This window comes from Budorcas taxicolor, chromosome 2 (assembly GCF_023091745.1).
Source record: "Budorcas taxicolor isolate Tak-1 chromosome 2, Takin1.1, whole genome shotgun sequence".
Lineage (NCBI taxonomy): Eukaryota > Metazoa > Chordata > Mammalia > Artiodactyla > Bovidae > Budorcas > Budorcas taxicolor.
The window spans coordinates 106,151,624-106,175,361 of NC_068911.1; the positions used below are offsets into that span (position 1 = coordinate 106,151,624).

The 23,738-nt window shown below is 37.7% G+C and overlaps 1 protein-coding gene and 1 non-coding gene across 2 annotated transcripts in view; one reads left to right on the forward strand and one right to left on the reverse strand.

Annotated features, from left to right (window-relative positions):
• Window positions 1–413: 413 nt before the first annotated feature.
• Window positions 414–520, reverse strand: LOC128043990 (U6 spliceosomal RNA). Its single transcript, XR_008198987.1, has one exon. It is a non-coding gene; the product is annotated as a U6 spliceosomal RNA (small nuclear RNA).
• Window positions 521–10,341: 9,821 nt separating this feature from the next.
• Window positions 10,342–23,738, forward strand: part of ZRANB3 (zinc finger RANBP2-type containing 3) — a 263,334-nt gene continuing 249,937 nt past the window's right edge. The window contains exon 1 of the mRNA XM_052654562.1: window positions 10,342–10,502. Coding sequence (XP_052510522.1) covers window positions 10,342–10,502 — 161 coding nt within the window. The remainder of the gene's footprint in view (window positions 10,503–23,738) is intronic.

Genomic DNA, 23,738 nt, shown 5'->3' on the forward strand with positions numbered 1-23,738 from the left:
CTGGTGGATTCTTTACCACTAAGCCATCAGGGAAGCTCCTGAAGTTTTAATACAACAAATAATGTCGAGTGCATAGTACTGGGCACTGGTCTAGGTGCATGGAATACACCAGAAACAAAACAGACAAAAATCTATGCCCTTTTGGAGAGTTTATAGCCTAGTGGAAAGAGAAGAAAAAAACAAAACCCATAGTAAGTATGCAAATTATATAGTGTTTTACAAGTTGATGAGTGCTATCAAGAAAGAAAAAGTAGAGCAGGTAAGAGATAAAAGGGAGTTCAATTTTTTTGTTTTAAAAAAATTTTACTCTGAAAAATTTAAGATATATATTCGCAAGAATGGTACAAATATGCTCTTGCCCCAGAATCACATATTGTTAATGTTTTGTCATATTTACTTTAAAATTCTCTCTCAAGAATATGTAACACTTTATGAATTTGTGTGTCATCCTTGTGCAGGAGCCGTGTTAATGTTCTCTGTATTGTTCTAATTTTAGTGTATGTGCTGCCTAAGTAAGCACAAACATTGTAGTTTTAAATAAGGTGGTCAAGTTAAGTGTTCGCTGAGAGATTGGCGTTTTAGGAAAGTCTAGAAGGGAAAAAGGGAAGTAGCCATGCAAAGAGGAAGCAGTGGGATATGGGAATGAGGAGAGTGGTATAGCCAGATGGACCAGCTTGTATGGAGTCCAAAGCAGGAACGTGTAAGAACATAAGTTTGATAGGAAAAAGTGAGGTGGGAGGTAATAGGAGGAGGGTACAGAGGGTAGAAGGGCTCGTAAACCATTAACAGAGATTTTATCCAGGTAAAATCAGGAGCCACCAAGGAGTGCTGAGAAGTAATGTGATCAGATTTCTTTTGTAAAAGTATTTCACTGACTGCTGAATTGAGAGGAGCACAATGGCATCTGGAGTATCAGGCTGCTATAAGAATTCATGCTTAGAGATAACATGATGGTGGCTCAGATCAGGCAAGTAGATGTGGAGGTGGTAGGAAACAGTGGGATTCTGAATATGTTTTGAATGTAGAGCCAACAGGAGATGGTGGTGGATTGTATGTGCACTGTGAGGCAAAGCATGAAGTCAAGGAATTGGTGTGAGTAACTGGCAAGATGGGATGGGGAAGACCTTTGACGGAGTAAGGTTTGAGAAAGATCTAGAGTTCATTTTGGTCAGAGTAAGTTTGAGATGTCTGTTAGACTACTAGGTAGATATGTCTGGTTGAATATGCCAACAAATCTGAAGTTAGGAAGAGGTCTGATCTTCACATATGTGTATGGGAGTAATTGGCATAGAGGTAGTATTTAAAGCCATGAAACTAATGAGAACTCTAAAGGAGAGAGCAGAGGATGCTAAAACCTGAGCCCTGGTACTCTCTAAGAGGACAGGGAGAGGAGGAAAATGGAAAAGTTTAGACCAAGAAGGAATAATACATGATACAATCATGAGAGTATCAGTTCAGTTCAGTCAGTCAGTCGCGTCCGATTCTTTGCGACCCCATGAATCGCAGCACGCCAGGCCTCCCTGTCCATCACCAACTGCCAGAGTCCACACAAACCCATGTCCATCGAGTCGGTGATGCCATCCAACCATTTCATCCTCTGTCGTCCCCTTCTCCTCCTCCCCCAATCCCTCCCAGCATCAGGGTCTTTTCCAATGAGTCAACTCTTTGCATGAGGTGGCCAAAGTATTGGAGTTTCAGCTTTAGCATCATTCCTTCCAAAGAAATCCCAGGGCTGATCTCCTTCAGAATGGATTGGTTGGATCTCCTTGCAGTCCATGGGACTCTCAAGAGTCTTCTCCAAAACCACAGTTCAAAAGCATCAATTCTTTGGCGCTCAGCCTTCACAGTCCAACTCTCACATCCATACATGATCACAGGAAAAACCATAGCCTTGACTAGATGGACCTTAGTCAGCAAAGTAATGTCTCTGCTTTTGAATATGCTATCTAGGTTGCTCATAACTTTTCTTCCAAGGAGTAAATGTCTTTTAATTTCATGGCTGCAATCAACATCTGCAGTGATTTTGGAGCCCCTGTAAACAAAGTCTGACACTGTTTTCCACTGTTTCCCCATCTATTTCCCATGAAGTGATGGGACTGGATGCCATGATCTTCGTTTTCTGAATGTTGAGCTTTAAGCCAACTTTTTCACTCTCCTCTTTTACTTTCATCAAGAGGCTTTGTAGTTCCTCTTCACTTTCTGCCATAAGGGTGGTGTCATCTGCATATCTGAGGTTATTGATATTTCTCCCGGCAGTGTTGATTCCAGCTTGTGCTGCTTCCAGTCCAGCGTTTCTCATGATGTACTCTGCATAGGAGTTAAATAAGCAGGGTGACAATATACAGCCTTGAGGTACTCCTTTTCCTATTTGAAACCAGTCTGTTGTTCCATGTCCAGTTCTAACTGTTGCTTCCTGACCTGCATACAGATTTCTCAAGAGGCAGGTCAGGGGTCTGGTATTCCCATCTCTTTCAGAATTTTCGAGAGTTTATTGTGATCCACACAGTCAAAGGCTTTGGCATAGTCAATAAAGCAGAAATAGATGTTTTTCTGGAACTCTGTTGCTTTTTCCATGAGCCAGCAGATGTTGGCAATTTGATCTCTGGTTTCTCTGCCTTTTCTAAAACCAGCTTGAATATCAGGAAGTTCACGGTTCACATATTGCTGAAGCCTGGCTTGGAGAATTTTGAGCATTACTTTACTAGCGTGTGAGATGAGTGCAATTGTGCGGTAGTTTGAGCATTCTTTGGCATTGCCTTTCTTTGGGATTGGAATGAAAACTGACCTTTCCCAGTCCTGTGGCCCCTGCTGAGTTTTCCAAGTTTGCTGGCATATTAAGTGCAGCACTTTCACAGCATCATCTTTCAGGATTTGAAACAGCTCAACTTGAATTCCATCACCTCCACTAGCTTTGTTCGTAGTGATGCTTTCTAAGGCCCACTTGACTTCACATTCCAGGATGTCTGGTTCTAGATGAGTGATCACACCATCGTGATTATCTGGGTCGTGAAGATCTTTTTTGTACAGTTCTTCTGTGTATTCTTGCCACCTCTTCTTAATATCTTCTGCTTCTGTTAGGTCCATACTATTTCTGTCCTTTATTGAGCCCATCTTTGCATGAAATGTTCCCTTGGTATCTCTAATTTTCTTGAAGAGATCGCTAGTCTTTCCCATTCTGTTCTTTTCCTCTATTTCTTTGCATTGATCGCTGAAGAAGGCTTTCTTATCTCTTCTTGTTATTCTTTGGAACTCTGCATTCAGATGCTTCTATCTTTCCCTTTCCCCTTTTTTTTCACCTCTCTTCTTTTCAGAGCTATTTGTTAGGCCTCCCCAGACAGCCATTTTGCTTTTTTGCATTTCTTTTCCTTGGAGATGGTCTTGATCCCTGTCTCCTGTACAGTGTCACGAACCTCATTCCATAGTTCATCAGGCACTCTATCTATCCGATCTAGGCCCTTAAATCTATTTCGCACTTCCACTGTATAATCATAAGGGATTTGATTGAGGTCATACCTGAATGGTCTGGTGGTTTTCCCTACTTTCTTCAGTTTAAGTCTGAATTTGGTAATAAGGAGTTCTGAGCCACAGTCAGCTCCTGGTCTTGTTTTGCTGACTGTATAGAGCTTCTCCATCTTTGGCTGCAAAGAATATAATCCATCTGATTTTGGTGTTGACCATCGGGTGATGTCCATATGTAGAGTCTTCTCTTGTGTTGTTGGAAGAGGGTGTTTGCTATGACCAGTGCATTTTCTTGGCAAAACTCTATTAGTCTTTGCCCTGCTTCATTCTGCATTCCAAGGCCTAATTTGCCTGTTACTCCAGGTGTTTCCTGACTTCCTACTTTTGCATTCCAGTCCCCTATAATGAAAAGGACATCTTTTTTGGGTGTTAGGTCTGTAGGTCTTCATATAACCGTTAACTTCAGCTTCTTCAGCATTACTGGTTGGGGCATAGACTTGGATTACTCTGATACTGAATGGTTTGCTTTGGGAACGAACAGAGATCATTCTGTTGTTTTTGAGATTGCATCCAAGTACTGCATTTCAGACTTTTTGTTGACCATGATGGCTACTCCATTTCTTCTGAGGGATTCCTGCCCGCAATAGTAGATATAATGGTCATCTGAGTTAAATTCACCCATTCCAGTCCATTTTAGTTCACTGATTCCTAGAATGTCGATGTTCACTCTTGCCATCTCCTGTTTGACCACTTCCAATTTGCCTTGATTCATAGACCTGACATTCCAGGTTCCTATGCAATATTGCTCTTTACAGCATCGGACCTTGCTTCTATCAGCAGTCACATCCACAGCTGGGTATTGGTTTTGCTGTGGCTCCATCCCTTCATTCTTTCTGGAGTTATTTCTCCACTGATCTCCAGTAGCATGTTGGGCACCTACTGACCTGGGGAGTTTTCCTTACTTTCATCAATTTAAGTCTGAATTTGGCAATAAGGAGTTCATGATCTGAGCCACAGTCAGCTCCCAGTCTTGTTTTGTTGACTGTATAGGGCTTCTCCATCTTTGGCTGCAAAGAATATAATCAATCTGATTTTGGTATAGTGTTCCAGAATTTAAATGAAAAAAAAAAAAGTGATTTAATGAAGAGGGAATGATTTACTGATATTAAGATGCAGACTTAGAATTCCTACATGCTCTCTTCCTTTTATTTCCAATTTATTTCCTTTATACCTTTTTAAAAAAATATTTATTTTTATTTGTTTACTGATTTGACTAGGCCAGGCCTAAGTTATGGCATGCAAGATCTAAGTCTCTGACCAGGGTCAAACCTCGGTCCCCTGAATTGGAAGCATGGAGTCGTAGCCATTGAACCAGGAAAGTCCTTTCTATAAACTTATCTGGTTATTGTCTATTTGTTCTTCAGATCTCAGCCTTGATGTGTATATCTGTTAAGAAGCCTTCCAAAACCCCAGATCTGAACACTGTCCTTCTTATATGTTCCACTAACATCTGCCTGGTGCATTCCCTGTAGTGTTTCTTGAAAACTGTGTGTGTTCTAGGTTATTGTATATCCAGAGCCTTCTGTAATATCTGCTCCACATAAACATGCAAGTTTTTTTTTTTGTTTTTGAATACATGAAAAAAAAGAAATTAAGTGAATATTTTTTTAACTGTAATTCTTTACAGAGCAAATATTCTATTTAAAATAGATATTTTCCCTGGGATTTAGCCCTGAGACAGACATGGAGCATTCTTGTGTTGAAAAGAGAGTAAAGACCCAGATGCATTACCTCAGCCGCTAGCTACATGTTCTTGTTTTATCTTTTTGGTCCACATTATCCCAAACTTTGAGATTAATTGTTACGTGTTAAGCCAGTGTGTTTGTTTTTCCAGCTTTTAAAGCTGAAGTTTTAATTTTGAAATCTGTAAATTCATAGCTGTTGTGAGAAATCATGCAAAGAAATAATGCAGGTACAATCCTGTGTACGCTTTACCCAGTTTCCTGCAATGGTAGTATCTTGTAAAATTGTAACACGGTATAACCACCAGGATATTGACACAACCAAGATGGAGAACATTTCCATCTCATGGGGTCCCTCATGTTGCCTTTCTAGAGTCATAATCTGTTCTTTCTTTTCCCCACCTTAACCCTTGGCAACTACTAATCTCGAAAGGCAATGCCAAAGAATGCTCAAACTACTGCACAATTGCACTCATCTCACATGCTAGTAAAGTAATGCTCAAAATTCTCCAAGCCAGGCTTCAGCAGTACATGAACTATGAACTTCCTGATGTTCAAGCTGGTTTTTAGAAAAGGCAGAGAAACCAGAGATCAAATTGCCAACATCTGCTGGCTCATGGAAAAAGCAAGAGAGTTCCAGAAAAACATCTATTTCTGCCTTATTGACTATGCCAAAGCCTTTGACTGTGTGGATCACAATAAACTGGGGAAAATTCTGAAAGAAATCGGAATACCAGACCCCTGACTTGCCTCTTGAGAAATCTGTATGCAGGTCAGGAAGCAACAGTTAGAACTGGACATGGAACAACAGACTGGTTTCAAATAGGAAAAGGAGTACCTCAAGGCTGTATATTGTCACCCTGCTTATTTAACTCCTATGCAGAGTACATCATGAGAAACGCTGGACTGGAAGAAGCACAAGCTGGAATCAAGATTGGCGGGAGAAATATCAATAACCTCAGATATGCAGATGACACCACCCTTATGGCAGAAAGTGAAGAGGAACTACAAAGCCTCTTGATGAAAGTAAAAGAGGAGAGTGAAAAAGTTGGCTTAAAGCTCAACATTCAGAAAACGAAGATCATGGCATCCAGTCCCATCACTTCATGGCAAATAGATGGGGAAACAGTGTCAGACTTTATTTTTTTGGGCTCCACAATCACTGCAGATAGTGACTGCAGCCATGAAATTAAAAGACGCTTACTCCTTGGAAGAAAAGTTATGAGCAACCTAGATAGCATATTCAAAAGCAGAGACATTACTTGGCCGACTAAGGTCCATCTAGTCAAGGCTATGGTTTTTCCTGTGGTCATGTATGGATGTGAGAGTGAAGAAGGCTGAGCGCCGCAGAATTGATGCTTTAGAACTGTGGTGTTGGAAAAGACTCTTGAGAGTCCCGTGGACTGCAAGGAGATCCAACCAGTCCATTCTGAAGGGGATCGGCCCTGGGATTTCTTTGGAAGGAATGATGCTAAAGCTGAAACTCCAATACTTTAGCCGCCTCATGCAAAGAGTTGACTCATTGGAAAAGACCCTGATGCTAGGAGGGATTGGGGGCAGGAGGAGAAGGGGACGACGGAGGATGAGATGGCTGGATGGCATCACTGGCTTGATGAATGTGAGTCTGAACTCTGGGAGTTGGTGATGGACAGGGAGGCCTGGCGTGCTGCGATACGTGGGGTCGCAAAGAGTCGGACACGACTGAGCAACTGAACTTAACTGATGAGAATCTAGTTGTCCCAGCACACTTTCTTGAAAAGATTATTCATTTTCTCTTGAATTATTTTGATATCCTTGTCAAAAATCAGCTGACTCTAAGTGTTTAATTATGGAGTCTGAAATTCTAATCGATTGATCTATCATTATGCTAGTACTACAGTGACTTCATAGTAAGTTTTACAACCAAGTAGTGTAAGTACTTCTTTTAGGAAGATAGTATCAATGGGACAGTGCTTCTAAAAGTGTTTTTCTTTTGAGTATTAAGTAAAACATTCCTTTTCTATTAATTAGATTATACCACTTCATTTTTAAGTTTTTTATGCATTCAGGTACCTATTAGAATTATTAGTGAGCCAGCTCATAACTTCAATTTAATTTTTTCTAAACATTTCTGTACTGTTTCAGAGTTCTCCCATCTTCAAATAAAACAATTTTTTTTTCTCTTGTTACTCTATCAGAGCAGTTTTTTATTAAGATTATTTTAGTTTCATTGTTTATTTTTACTAATAACAGTGCCTGATTCAGTCCTCATAAAAGTTGCAATCTGACCTCAACATAGTGGATTTTTTTTTTCTTGGAGTATTTGTTAAATTTTTTTACAATATTAAAAAGCAAAGATAATAGGTAGCAAAATTATTTTTGTATATTTTCCTTAGCTTCTTTCCAGTGTCCATTACTAAAACATGGTATCCCTTGTGCCACTTACCCTGAATGGTTTCTAAGACCCTATTCCTTCTGGAAAGTAGACATGACTCTTTCTGCTGGTACTACCCTTACCAGAGTAAATTTCACTTAATCCCAATGGTTTTGAATTTTTACTTTCTAGGTTAAAGACTGAAATGGGTATATATGATTAGCAAAATGTATAGGTGTAAGTCAAGCTGGGAGAGCAAGAATCTGTTATTTCCAGCTTTATTTTTGGAAGGTGATACCTGACTCCCACTCATATATGTAATGTAAGGAAATTTCTAAATAGAGCAGGGGTCCTGGATATTGGGTGGCTACAAAAGATGATACAGGTTTACTATCCCAAGTTGACTCCCAATACATATCCACCCTTGTTCTCTCCCTAGAGTTCCAGATTGATGTATTTTCAAGTCTGTTTGACATATCCACTTCATATCTTGTGATCATTTCTAACTGTATATATTCCTAAAAGATCTGTTGATTTTTTTTCTTCCCAATCCATTTGTTCGTTAGCCTTTAAGTAACTTGTGCAGCCTCTCAGTAAACTGCATGACTCCATCACACTAAACGTACACCTTGATTTCCCATTTCCCTCATTTTCCTCATGTACTCCATCAGCAAGTCCTAGTAGCTTTACCTCTTGAGAGATTTCCTAAATCTCTATAGTTCCATTGTTAAGATGATTTTTGCCATGTGCTTTGCAGCATGATAAAGAGTTTCATGTTTTCCCCCTCTTTGAGCCATTTTTCTATTCTTTATTCAGAGTTTTGTTATTATTGCTGACAAGGTACTGGGGATGCTGACTCAGTGTTGCTTCTGAGAACAGGTCTGAGTTATAAATCACCTCTAAATTCAGTCACCATTGAGGCAGTATGGGCTTTGTGGACTTTCCAAGTCCTATAAGAACATTTCTCACTGCCTTTCTATTGACAGCTTTATCCTCATCTGGTAGTTTTTGAACTATAAGTCAGATTGTGTTCCTTCCCTGCTTAAAACTTTCCAGTGATTGCTATCCAATACAACTTTTAGTGAAGAATAAGTGTTCAGTGTATGTGAGCCATTCAGTATGATAGCCACTAGCCATATGTGGCTGTTGAGAATTGAAACATGGTAGATGGAGCTGAAGAATTTAGTTTTTTATTTTAATTACATTTAAATAGCTATATCTGCCTAATAATGTATTTGGCAACACGTCTCCATTGACTTACCTTCATTCTTAAAGTGGAATCCAAAGTCTTTATGACAGCCTTCTGTGATTTGACATTTGCTTATCTCAATAGCTTCATCTCATGTCGTTCTGTCCCTTGGTTTATCCTCATTGGCCTGCTTTCTGTTTCTAGAAATCACTAAACCCTTTCTCAAATTAGGGTTGTTTCACTTATTCTGTTCACTTGGAGTGCTCTTCTATCACCTTTGAACCTGACTGGTTCTTTCACATCCTTTAGACTGTAGGGCAAGCATCACCTAAGAGTGGACTTTCCCGGTCAGCTTGCCTGAAGTAGCTATTACCCTCTTAAGGTCCTTCATAATACTTGTACTATATACTGTAATTAATCTCCTTGTTTATTTGTTTATTTTCAGTCTACCCCTCAAGAATGTAAGCTCTGTGGGGGTGTGATCTTTGCTTCTCTAGATTGTGGCATGTTGTACCTATTTGTTAATAATATATATTTGTCAAATTCTTGATATTCTTAAACATACACAGAGATTAATTACTTTTTTAGGGGAGTGAGAAGCTAAAGTTTATAAGTCTGTAAGTAATTGATAATTAAAGCAAATTTGTTTTTTTAAATGAAATGAGGTTATAAATAGATGAAAGTTGCAATCTAAATACAAAGTGCCATATTAAAGAAGCTTTATAGTTCAGTGATTTAATAGGATTTTTTTCCTTGCAGAGTTCTAAGAATTTGAAGATATATGAAATTTTTATGTTAGAAAATTAAAACTATATCTGTTGAAACCCCTGGTGAGAAAGGTGCTAATCAGGCTATGTTTATACTGTGGATTCAAGTGGTTGAAGAATTCATTTTAATATTTTAAAATCAATCTCGTTTAATAATATTGAGTTAATTTAATAATTATACATTTGGAGTTAGTGTCTTTGTATCTTATCATTTTTAAAGTGCAATTTAGAAATTCCCTGGGGGTCCAGTGGTTATGACTCTCCGCTTTGACGGCTGAGAGCCCAAGTTCCATCCCATCAGGGAACCAAGATGCCACAAGCCACATGGTAGGCCCAAATAAACAAATAAATAAATGATAAAATTTAATTTGACTTCATTCTTAGAAAATCTGATATAATGTGAAGATGAATATCTATAAAAGGATCAACTATAAAAGGAATTTCATCTTTCTGTAACAAATTCATTCCTATTTTAAAAATGATATATTTCATTATATATTTCTAGTTGATTTATAACTTTTCAGTAATACATTTATTGCTTATAACAGGGGTTATTGTTACATTATGGCTCAACTATTAATAGAAGTACAAATGAAATAGAAAATGCTGGTCCCTAGACAGTGCAACAAGTAATTGCTTTTGGATTCAGTGCTTTGAATTTTCTTAATTGCTTATTCTGAGGACATGATTTAACCAGTTTATATCTGGTATAACAAGACTACTAATAAGTACTTTAATATTATTATTTATCTTTAATTTTCTAATACACTTAGTAATATCTATTTCCTTCACCGCTTCCCTTGTGATTTTTGTTTTGTGTTTAGGATCATCATGTCCAGAGGTCGTAGCATAAAAAAGTCTCTTACACCTCAAATTTCTTATTCGACAAGTGAATCTTATGAACAGCTGGATTTTTTGCCTGACAAACTAAGAGCAAAGCTGCTTCCTTTCCAGAAAGATGGCATCACTTTTGCCCTGAGAAGAGATGGCAGGTAAATACTTTTTTCAAGACATGGTAAAATGATAAATCTGTCAAGTGTGTGTGTGTGTATAATTTTTTCATTGTTGTTCAGTAGCAAAGAGTCAGATGTGACTGAGTGACTGAACAACAATGAAAAAAATTTTTTGTGTATACGTAGTCTTCCCATTGATTTGATTTTTTTTTTTTTCTGGATCATGAAATAATAGCTAGATCCTGAATAAGTAGAAACAAAAGCTTTAGGGGACATTTTTGGTTTAACTGGGAAAACTTCAACTGGACTGTATTAGAGTGATGTTATCAAATTATAGATACAGTGATGGTATTATAGTTGAACAGAATAATGTTTTTGTTCCTGGGAAATGCATGATAAAGAATTTGGGGATAAAGAATCCTGCTATCTAAAGCCTATTTTGTACATTTTCCCAAAAGGGAAAGGCGTGTATTTGTTTAGAGAAACTTTGAGGGGTCAGCCAAAATATTAACACTGTGAACGTTTGAGTGGTATTATAGTGTGTCCATCATATTATTCTTTTTGGCTTTTACATGAGAATTTTCCAAAAACAGAAATTGATGTTTTTTCATGCCTTAATAAATCTTCTTTTATCTATATCTGATTTTATTTTTCTCTTTGTGTTTGGAGTACTACAGTTGTACTATAATTTATGCTATATGATTTGCTTTTTATTTATCCTGTTTAGTATTATACATTTTTAATGTGGGATTTGTGTCATGTTGATTCTGGGAAGTTTGCAGTCTTCAAATATCGATTCTCATTCATTCTCTTCAGTATCTTCTTCTGCTACTCCAGTTAGACTTATACTTGACCTTTTCTCTATCCTATGCTTCCATTAATGTCTCATTATCTGTGTTACATTATGGTTGTTTTTAAAAATCTCTCATATATATGATTGAACTATTCTAATCTATTTACTCACATATTCAGTTTTTAAAGACTTTTTTAAATGATGAATAAAGTATATGGAAAAGCATGTGCAGATCATAAACATACAACTTGAAGATAGCCATTCACCAAAATCACAAAATAGAACATTACCCGCATCCCAGAAACCTTCCTTTTGCCCTCTCGCAATCCCTATTGGCTCCCTCCTTTCCAAATGTAATCACCATCCTGACTTATTATGCCACACATTACTTTTACATGTTCAACTGTATGATTGTAATCACCCAATGGACATAGTTTGGGTAAACTCCAGGAATTGGCTATGGACGGGGAGGCATGGAGCGCTGCAGTCAGTGACAGAGTCGGACATAACTGAGCAACTGAACTGAACTGGATTGAATCATCCATTTGTACTCTTTTGTGTCTGACTTTTCTCATTCACCATCACTGCAAGATCCTTCAGTATTGTTGCATGTAGTTATAATTGGTTCATTCCCATTGCTGTATAAAATTCCACTGGGTAAATATACCATAATTTATTTATTCATTGTACTGTTGATGAGCACTTGGGTTGTTTCTAGTTTGAGGCTTTTAAAGATAACAGTGCTGTGAACATTCTTAGACTATTGGTAAAAATATATACACATTTTTATTGTACATATATTAGGAAGAGGAATCATTGGGTTATAAATATTCATATATTCCACTAAGAAGATGCCACCTGTGTTAATCTGTCAGTACTAAAATGAAGTATTGACTGGGGGCTGGACAATGGTTAAACAACTGAAACTTACTATTTTCGCAGTTCCTGAGTCTAGAATTCCAAAATCAAGATGCTGGCAGAGTTGATTACTTCTCAGAACTGTGAGAGGAGGATCTGCTCCAGGTCTCTCTTCTTGGCTTTGTGTTGGATATCTTCTGCCAATGTCTTTTCACATCATCTTCCTTCTATTGGTGTCAAAAATTTCCCATCTTATAAAGATATCAGTTATAACTGGATTCAGGCCCACCTTAATAACCTGATTACATAGGCAGTGACTCTGTTTCCAAATCAGTTCACATTTTGGGGGACTGGGTGCTAAGACTTCAACATAAGAATTTTGGGGTTACAGTTCAACCCATAACTTGACCATACATTTTTCAAAGTGGTTTTACTGATTTATACTTGTGTCCCCAGTGTGAAAGAGTTCCATTTGTACCACCAATACCTTGTTTTGCTTAGCTGTAATTTCATTTTAGGTATTCTTGTAGGAATATAGTGATATCCACTGAATTTTCATGTACACTTTTCTGATAGTGAATGAAGCTTGACAGCTTTTCATAATGCTTATTAGCCGTTCGGATATCCTGTTCTGTTAAGTGCTTGTTCGTGTCTTATCCATTTTTCTCCTGGGTTATCTGCCTGCCTTTTTCTTACCATTTTGTAGAGACTTATCAGATTTATATTCTGGATGAGTCTTTTGTAAGGTATCTGTGTTGCAAATGATTTTTCTCAGGCCATGGCTTGGTTTTACACTCTCTTAATGATGCCTTGATAAGCAGACATTCTCATATTTAATTTCCTGTTAAATATTCTTTACTGGTATTGTGTTTTATGGCTGACGCCTTTTGTGTCCTATTTAAGAAATCTTTGTCTACTACAAGGTTGTGAAGATACTTTCCTGTGTTTTCGTCTAAAACCTTGTCTTACGTTTTTACATTTAGAATGACAGTCTACTTGGTTTTTTGTTGGTTTGTTTGGCTGCTTGACTTGCAGGAACTTAGTTCCTGGACCAGGGATTGAAGCCAGGCTCTGGGTAATGACAGCTCGGAGTCCCAATCACTGGACTGCCGGGGAATTCCCTGCAGTCTACTTGGAATTGATTTTTATGTGTGGTGTAAGGCAGTGGCCCCAACCTTTTTTGGCATCAGGGACTAGTGTCATGGAGGACAGTTTTTCCACAGAACGTGTTGGTAGGGGGAGGGAATGGTTTTGGGATGATTCAAGAGCCCTGCATTTGTTGTGCACTTTATTATTATTACATCAACTCCACATCAGATCATATAGGCATTAAATCCCAGAGGTTGGGGACCCTAGGTGAAAGGTAGAGGTGATGGTGGATTAATAGGTTATTTATTTATTTAATTTTTATATATGAACATAAAATTGCACCATCACAATCTATTAAAAAGACTGGCTTTTCCCCACTGCACTAGAGTGTCACATTTGTTATAAATCAAGTAATTCTATGTGTATCTCTCTATTATAAGTGCTGTTGAATAGAACTTTCTGCCATGATGGAAATGTGTTCAATTTAATAGCTGGCTGCTGAGATATTGAAATGTGGCAAGTGCTCAAAAGGACTGAATTTTTTATTTTAACTAATTTTAATTTATTTAAATAGCTACATATGTTTAGTGGCTACCATATGGGACTGTGTAGGTGCAGATTCTTTTTTCTGTTTGAACGATTGCCAATCTTCGTGACAGTACCATACTTCTTAATTACTATAACTTTATAATAGATATTTTAGTATAAGTTTTCAACCCTGTTCTTTTTTCAAAATTGCTTTTTCTGTTGTTGACTTTCTGCATTGCCCTTAAATTCTACAACTCATTATTCAGTTTTCACCAAAAAGTTGCTAGGATTATGAATAGGATTGTTTTGCATATATAGGTCAGTTTGTGGAGAATTGATATCTTTACAGTAGAGAGTATTTTAATCCATGAATGTGAATTATTCTTCCATCTCTTTTTAGTTGTTCTTTTACTTTCACCTCAATTATTGTATCATCTTCCCCTTATTTAATTTCTGTTTCAGTAAAGTATTTTGAGTTCTTTTGTTCGTTGTTGTGTTACTGTTTTTTGGCTACACCATGCACGGCTTCTGGGATTTTAGTTTCCAGGTGAGGGGTCAAACTTCATGACAGTGAGAGTATGGAGTCCTAACCACTGGGCTGTCAGGGAATTCCCTTGATAAAATTTTATAGTTTTCAGTATATAATTTTTCACATACATCATGAAATTTATTCCTAGATAATTATATCTTTGGTGCTACTATAAATTATCTTTTCCCCCTAGGTGTTTAATATTTTTGGTGCTGTTATAAGTTGTCTTTTCTCCTCCCCTTGCTGTTTTTTCTTTGCTCAGCTCTCCAAAATTTGACTATGATGTTCCTAAGTGTGGTTTTCTTTGCATTTATGCTTCTTAGTCTGTGGACTGATGTCATTCATTAGCTCTGCATAATTCTCAGTTGTTATCTCTTCAACTACTATTTTTGCTCCTTCTTAATACTCCTTGAAAGTGAAAAGTGAAAGTGAAGTCGCTCAGTTGTGTCTGACTCTTTGCGACCCCATGGACTGCAGCCTACCAGGGTCCTCTGTCCGTGGGATTTTCCAGGCAAGAGTACTGGAGTGGGTTGCCATTGCCTTCTCCATGCCTCCAGTTGTATCCATTGGACCTTTTCTCAGTGTCTCATATACCTCTTATTGCATTTTTTGTATTTTCTTACTTTAAATTTCTCTGCTTCAGTTGGATATTTTTGTTTAGCCATAGTTTTGTTAACTTTTGTTATGTTTCACTGTTAAGTTAATCTATTGATTTCTCTTAAGGAAGAGACATCACTGAAAGTACCGGCAACCAAAACCCATGCACTATGTCTAAAACAAGGAAGCTGAAATTATTACTTGCTAAGCAAGGAAGACTTAGACTTCTTAGACTTCTTGTGCTTCTTAGACTGGCTCTCTGCCGGGAGCCAGTGTGAGGAATTCCACCCGTGACAAGGTCATGGGGCAGAGCTCTGATGGCAAGGCTAATTAGACCTCAGGTTTTCCCCCTGGAATTTCCTGAGCATCCACCCCCCAAAAATAAGAATCTGCCTGCTTTTCCACTCTTCTGATATTCTCTGGAAAAAGTCAATTCAGGGCTTTAGTCTTCTGCATTTGAAAGAGTGTTTCAATCCAAAAACCCCTCTGATGGCTTTCTAGCCTGCCTGCAGGGCTCGTACAGCTGCGCATGTGTTTGAGGCCTCCTGACCACAGGAGGCACAGGAAGCTTAAAACATCCTAGGAATGTAGGGGCTTCTGAGGAGTCAAAATCATTAGAATAGGACTGATTAAAGGTTTCATTTGTTGAGCCAATACTTGCTGCCAAATTTTCATATTCTTTATTTTTAGATATAGTTGGTATATAGAAAAACAAGTAGTAGACCTGGTATTAGCAACATTAGATCTTTGAGTTAAGTACCTGCTTTATTATAACCCATTGCACCTTTGTTCTATAGAGATGTAACTTTAGTGCTTTAAGGAGATGCAGATTAAAGGAAAACACTTCAGGGGAAACGAGATTAACATTCATTAAGAAAGAGAGCCAAAAAAGTGTTAGCAAGCCTCCTGGCCAGAAGATATGTAAATCACCTGAAACCTTTTGTATACAAAAAAGATATACGGAAAGGGTCAGGACTGCTGCCCCTGCGTGACTCTGTATCTTCCATTATGTAAAATTTAGGGTATATAAACACCTTTTAAATAATAAAGTTGGAGGGGGTTTTTGCACAAGCCTGGCCTCCCCCGTGTCGATTCTTTCTCTTGCTCCCTCCCTCTCCTTTTCAGGCTGATCCCTTGGAACGTGGAGGCTCACTGTGTCTACTTACTTGTCCCGGCTTCTAAGATCTGTAAGAGAGAGAGCCCAAGGCGGGGCACTCTCCGATATTCAAACGGGTGCCAGTGGCCTAACGCAGATGGTGCAAGCTCCTTGTCTCGAACTTTATTGGTTTTCCACGTAACCCAAGTTAATCAGCCTCTTCTCTCCACTTAATTTTTCCTACTACACTATTTCTTCCTAATCTGATCTTATATTAATAAATAAATAAGTCTTTCCTCGCTGACTCCGTCTACTCTTCGAATTCCCTGGATCCACCGGGGCTGGACCCCGGCAGCTCTCTAAACAAAGTGAAAAGTTGGTATTTTATCTGGTTTGGGGGAAGTCTTTAGGCATTTAAAAAGCAGGATTATTTAAGAACTTGCTGAATTTCAGAGTATAGTTTATAGAGATTAGCTGACTAACGTCAAAGAACAGTCAGTCCTTTCCTTCCTTGAAATTGAAGAATAGGAGCATTTTGTTTTCTGTTCCTAATGTCAGATAGTATATCCAATTTCTGTCTGCCTGGTATGTTGTTGGTATCCCTTTTCTTGCCATGTTTTAATTCCATCTATTATTTCTGTAAATATCTAGAACAGACTTACATTATCTGAAGTCCTTTGGAGGCTCATTTTGCCTTTCGTTGTTATTGTTGTTCGTGATAGCTTATTTCCCAGTTGTATTTGCTAATTAAAAAATTTTTTTAAATAATCAAGTAATCTTAATTTCTGGGAATTTTAAGAAACCTAAATAGTGGGTAAATTCTTTTAGAGAGAATTGACAAAATTAAATATTTGGTCTAGCATTTTCCAGGTCACATAGGCAGTATCTAATTCATTTTTAGGTAGGCTGATGATTATAAGTTTTGATCATTGATTTTCTCCCCATGCCAAGCCTTTCGTCTCCTTAGTGGCTTTTAAAATTATTTAGGTATAATTAAATTTTTAAAATGCACAGGTTTTAAATATACAGTTCAGTGGATTCTGCTGTATGTATATATATCTGTGTTTTCAGACATATCAGTCAGCATATAAAATACTTCCATTTTCCAGAATAGGTTGCTTTTTAGTCAACATCTTCCCCCTAAGTTAGGCAACGAGTGATCTGATTTCTGTCACCAGAATGTACTTTTTTATAGTTTGTTTATGCTCTCATAATATTTTAAACTTTTTATTTTGAAGTAACTTTAATTTATAGAAAAGTTATTCAGAAAAGTATAGAAATAACGTTCATATACCTTTTACCTAGTTTAATTATAAACCTTTTACACTCAAGTTTTACTTTTTTAGTTCTCTCTCCCTTTCCCTTTCTCTCTACATACATGGGTTTGTTTTTTTTTTTCCTGAATCACTTGAAAGTAGGTTGCATATATCATGATCCTTTAACCTGGAATGTTTCAGTGTAGTATGTATTTTTTAAGAGCACAGATATTCTCTAACATAGCCACAGTACATTTATCAAATTCAGGAAATTTAACTTCTATGTAATTCTTTAATCTGAGTGGGGAAGTATGCATGCATGTGTGCGTGCTTAGTCATTCAGTCATGTCTAACTCTTTGCAACCCTTTGGACTGTAGCCCTCCAGGCTCCTCTGTCCATTGGATTTTTCAGGCAAGAATAGTGGAGTGACTTGCCATACCCTCCTTCAGGGGATCTTCCTGACCCAGTGATTGAACCTGCATTTCTTGTGTCCACTGCATTGCAGGCAGATTTTTTTTTTTTTGATCTTTTATTTATTTTTTTTAAACAGAAGTATTTTTTTTTTTTAACTCTACAATATTGTATTGGTTTTGCCATACATCAACATGAATCTGCCACAGGTGTACACGTGTTCCCCATCCTGAACGCCCCTCCCCCCTCCCTCCCCGTACCATCCCTCTGGGTCATCCCAGTGCACCAGCAGGCAGATTCTTTACCTGCTGAGCCATTTGGGGAAGCCCTTAATCTACACGTCAGTTGTCACTGGTTCTAGTAATATCCTTACAGCATTTTTTTTCTTTTAGCGCAAGATCCAGGCCCAGATCAATTTTTGCATTTAGTGATATGTCTTTCCTTTAATGTAGGACATTTCCACAGCCTTTCATGACACTAGTGGTTTTTTTTAAGAATATGTGTGCTAAGTTGCTTCAGTCGTGTCTGACTCTGTGACAGTGTGGACTGTGGCCTGCCAGACTCCTCTGTCCATGGGATTCTCCAGAATACTGGAGTCGGTTGCCATCCCCTCCTCCAGGGGATCTTCCTGACCCATGGATCGAACCGGCGTCTGTTACATCTGCTGCATTGACAGGTGGATTCTTTACCACTAGTGCTACCCAGGAAGCCCCTTTTAAGAATATCGGGCTGTTTATTTTATAGAATGTCTCAATTTGTTTTAATGTTTTCTCATGACAGGATTTAGATTAGTCCTGTCTGGATTAGTATGTGAGATCAAGGTCCTGTCCTTGTCAGGATATTGCTTTTGTAGACAAACTGTATCTGTCAACCCCTCACTGGTAGTATTAATTTTGATTGCTAGCCAAAGTGTTGTAGTTTCTCTATATATAGTTATTATTTTTCCCTGTCTCAGTTGTTGCCTATTTAGCAAACAGCTAACAAGAAATGTTTAGACATACAAATATATTTCTTATTCATTTTTTTCCTCTTGGATTTAGCATCCATAGATAATTATTGCTCAAAATAATTTTTGCCATGTAGTTGTTAAAATGTTGATTTATCGACTGGCATTCGGCACTAAGGAAGAGCCCTCCCTCTGCCCAACAATTTCTTTCTCTCTGTCTCTGCTCTATTCATCCCTCCTCAAAATGAGACCGTGGAATACTATATACATTGAATGGGTTCTAATCCCTTTTGGTACCATAGCTTGCATTTCTCTCTTTTGGAACTTGTTTTGAGTGGAATACAGTTTATATGTATCTGATTTCTCTTGTTCAACATGTTTTAGAGATTCATATACATTCTTTTGATCTATGAGTGTTAGGCATTTATTAACTTAATGATGGACATTTGTGTTGCTTCTAATTTAGGAGTCTTATAATACAGATGGTATTAACATTCCTACAAGTCCTTTTTTGGACATGCTTTCAATTCTCTTGTTTGGTTTTAGGGTAGGTGTCTGTTTAACTTTCTAAGAAAACTGCCAAACTGCCCAACTTTTTTCCCAACCCATCAGCAATATATGAGAGTTCTCTATGCTTGAAGTCTTTGCTAACATTTGATGTTGTCAGCTTATATCATTTTAGCTACTCACAATTAATAGATCTTCAAGAAGAAGCTCATTGTATTTTAATTTGTGTCTTCCTAATGGCAAATGATGTTGAATCTTTCTCTGTGCTTATTTGCTGTCTGTCTCTCTACATGAGATAGATATATCTTATACTAATGCTTTACCTGTGTTTTATTTTTATCACTGATTTGAAGTTCTTTTCGTATTTTGCATAAATGACCTTTGTCAGATATGTGAGTTATGAATATTTTCTCCTAGTCTGTACCTTGCCTTTTATTTTACTTTTTGGCTGTGCTACACAGCATGTCAAATCTTAGTTCCCCAACCAGGAATCAAAGCCACGCCCCCTGCAGTGGAAGTGTGGAGTCTTAACCACTGGAACTCCAGGGAAGTCCTCTACCCATGCCTTTTAATTTTCTTCAGAAAATCCCTTGATAAATAGAAATTTTTAATTTTGATAAAATCCAATTTATCCAGTTCTTATACTGTAGTAGTTTTTTAAAATTAATTTTTATTGGAATATAGTTGATTTATAGTGTTGTGTTTCTGCTGTACAGCAAAGTGATTCAGTTATGTGTGTGTGTGTGTGTTTGTGAGTTGCTTGGTTGTGTCTGACTCTTTGCAACCTCATGGATTGTAGCCCACCAAGTTCCTCTGTCCATGGAATTTTTCAGGCAAGATGACTGGAGTGTGTAGCCATTCCCTTCTCTAGGGGTTCACAACCCATGGATCAAACCCAGTTTTCTTCATTGCAGGCAGATTCTTTACCATCTGAGCCACAATAGGAGACTGTATCTGTGGGGCAAGAAAAGGCTTACTGCTGACAACATAAAAAGCACTACGATAAATCTACCTATAGCACAGGGTATTCTACTCAATACCCCGTAATGACCACCTATATGGGAAAAGCATCTAAAAAGAGTGGATATATATATTACTTATTAAAAAAGTAGAGTTCCCTGTGCTAGACAATAGGTTTATTGTAGTGCTTTTCATGTTGTCAGCAATGTCTTTTCTTACCCCAAGATCACAGATATGGTCTCCTGTGTTTTGTATTGAAAGCTTTATAGTTTTTGCTTTTGTGTTTTGATATATTTTTCACCTCTAATTTTTTTATATGGAGTGAGATGAGAGTTCTAGGTTCAGATTTCTTTCACTCTGATATCCAGTTATTCAGCACCATTTGTAGAAAAGTCTCTATATATTCTTTTCCATAAATTACCTTTGTGCCCTTGTGGCAAAGCAGTTGACCAAACATGTATAAATCTACTTACTTCCCAATTGGTTTCCTTTTGCATGTAACTCTCTATTGTCACCCCTTTCCCATTTTCACTTATGTTGTAGCTTTCTTAGGCTCACGTTTTGTTTAGGATCCTGACTTCCACTGTTCACTTTGTATATATCTATTGCTTCGCTTGACTGTTAAGTCTCCAGGTTCCCTGTTGGTGGTGTCTGCAGGCTCCTTCAATGTGGTCTATAGCCTTATCACTAACTTGTTACCCTGAGATTGACTTTCTCTCTTGTTTCTGGTCATTGTAAAGTTTTTTTACTTTTCTTCAGGCCAGCTCTACATTTTATAATAAAATATAGTATTTTATCTAATTATTATTTTTCAGTTCAGTCGCTCAGTTGTGTTCAGCTCTTTGCCATCCCATGGACTGCAGCATGCCAGGCTTCCCTGTCCATCACCAACTCCCAGAGCTTGCTCAAACTCACGTCCATTGAGTTGGTAATGCCATCCAACCATCTCATTCTCTGTCGTCTGCTTCTCCTCCTGCCTTCAGTCTTTTCCAGCATTAGGGTCTTTTCCAGTGGGTCAGTTCTTCACATCAGGTGGCCAAAGTCTGGAGTTTCAGCTTCAGCATCAGTCCTTCAAATGAATATTCAGGACTGATTTCCTTTAGGATGGACTGGTTGGATCTCTTTGCAGTCCAAGGGACTCTCAAGACCTTTCTCCAATACCACAATTCAAAAGTGTCAGTTCTTCTGCACTCAGCTTTCTTTATAGTCCAACTTTCACATCCATACATGACTACTGGAAAAACCATAGCTTTGACTAGATGGACCTTTGTCGACAAAGTAATGTCTCTGCTTTTTAATATGCTATCTAGATTGGTTATGGGTTTTCTTTTAAGGAACAAGCGCCTTTTAATTTCATGGCTGCAGTCACCATCTGCAGTGATTTTGGAGCCCAAAAAATAGTCTCACTGTTTCCATTGTTTCCCCATCTATTTTCTATGAAGTGATAGGACTGGATGCCATCTTAGTTTTCTGAATGTTGAGTTTTAAGCCAGCTTTTTCACTTGCCTCTTTCACTTTCATCAAGAGGCTCTTTAGTTCTTCTTCACTTTCTGCCATAAGGGTGGTGTCATCTGCATATCTGAGATTATTGATATTTCTCCCTGCAATCTTGATTGCAGCTTGTGCTTCTTCCAGCCTGGGATTTCCCATGATGTACACTGCATTACTATTTTTAGGTGTTTGAAAAGGAAAGGGTTTTTAGAATATCTAAACCACCATAGTACTGGGAGCATAAATCTTAATCTTACTGTTAAATCCTCATTTGGGATTATACTCTTTATGATTATAAAATACCTGTATTATCAGTTCAGTTCAGTTCAGTCACATCTGACTCTTTGCGACCCCACGAATTGCAGCACGCCAGGCCCCCCTGTCCATCACCAACTCGTGGAGTTCACTCAGATTCACGTCCATCGAGTCAGTGATGCCATCCAACCATCTCATCCTCTGTCGTCCCCTTCTCCTCCTCCCCCAATCCCTCCCAGCATCAGGGTCTTTTCCACTGAGTCAACTCTTCCCATGAGGTGGCCAAAGTACTGGAGTTTCAGCTTTTGCATCATTCCTTCCAAAGAAATCCCAGGGCTGATTTCCTTTAGAATGGACTGGTTGGATCTCCTTGCAGTCCAAGGGACTCTTAAGAGTCTTCTCCAACACCACCTGTATTATATAAAATTAGTTAATTCTTTCATTTTATACTCTAAATTTGACAATCTTCCTTGTTGACTCAGATGGTAAAGCATCTGCCTGCAATACGGGAGACACAGGTTCGATCCCTGGGTCGGGAACATCCCCTGGAGAAGGAAATGGCAACCCACTCCAGTACTATTACCTGGAAAATTCCGTGGATGGAGAAGCCTGGTAGGCTACAGTCCATGGGGTCGCAAGAGTCGGACACAATTGAGCGACTTCACTTTATCCTCTGAATTTAATCCTGTGTAATATCCCAACTATTTCTTTAATTTTAATTAAAAATTTAAAAAAAATTTATTTTATTGAAGTACAGTTCATTTACAATGTTGTATTAATTTCTGCTATGTGTGCGTGTATGCTAAGTTACTATAGTCATGCTGACTCTTTGCAGCCCCATGGATTGTAACTGGCCAGGCTCCTCTGTCCATGGAATTCTCCAGGCAAGTATACTGGAGTGGGTTACCATTCCCCTCTCCAGGGGATCTTTCCAACCCAGGGATGACACCTGTGTCTCCTGCATTGCAGGTGGATTCCTTACCTCTGAGTACCAGAGAAGCTCTATTTCTTTCAGACCATAGTTTTCTTTTTTTTTTTTTAGCATAGTTTTAACTATCTTTCTACTTTCACCATTTTTTGAGACACTTCTTCAGATGAATTTTTAAGTCTTAGATTTCACTTTGTGAATCAGTTGTCTTTTTTTTTTAAGAATTATTAAGCTTACTTTCATTCATTGACTTTAGAGCTATGTTTGGTCTTAATTCTGTCATCATAATATTTGTTATCGTTTCTGTTCGTAAAAATATGTTACTATACAATCTTTGTGTGAGCTAATAAACATGTGATTAACATTTTCTTCCTGTTTAGAATGAATTTTTAGTAATTCAAAAGGTATAGAGTTTGAATTCACTGGTAATATATATAACTATAGCTTATATTACTTGGGTCTCTATTTTATTAGACAACATTTTCTAATTCCCAGTGTAGTGATAGTTGGTGTAGTTCATTTTTCTCCCTTTCTACCTTCTTTCTCAGCATATAATAGTAATTCGTTATTTTTCTTTACATCACCAATGTATTTTTAAAAATACTTATAATTTATTCCTACTATATACTTAGATTATTTTCCTTTCCAACTTTAAATGAGGTTTGCCTTTTTCCTCTCTTACATCTTGATAGGTATGTAATTTCTGTGTTGTTGTTGTTGTCTATAGCTGTTACTTTCTCTTCTATAGGCAGATTATTAAAACACTAAGTAATTTCATTACTTCCCTTCCTTTGTTTCTGTGTAGTATTCTTTGGTTGAAGTTAGCTTTTTAAAATTTTTTAGAAGAGCTCATGGGAAACCAGTTTCCTAGATTCTTACATTTTAAAAATGTCTTTACACAGAGTTTATCTTAAATGACAAATTGGCTGGGTAAGGAATTCCTCAGTCTCACTTTGTTTTCTGGCTGATGTTCTAGGCATTCCTTCACTGTTTGCTGTAGATATTCTGAGGGCCGCCTGGGTTTTTTTTC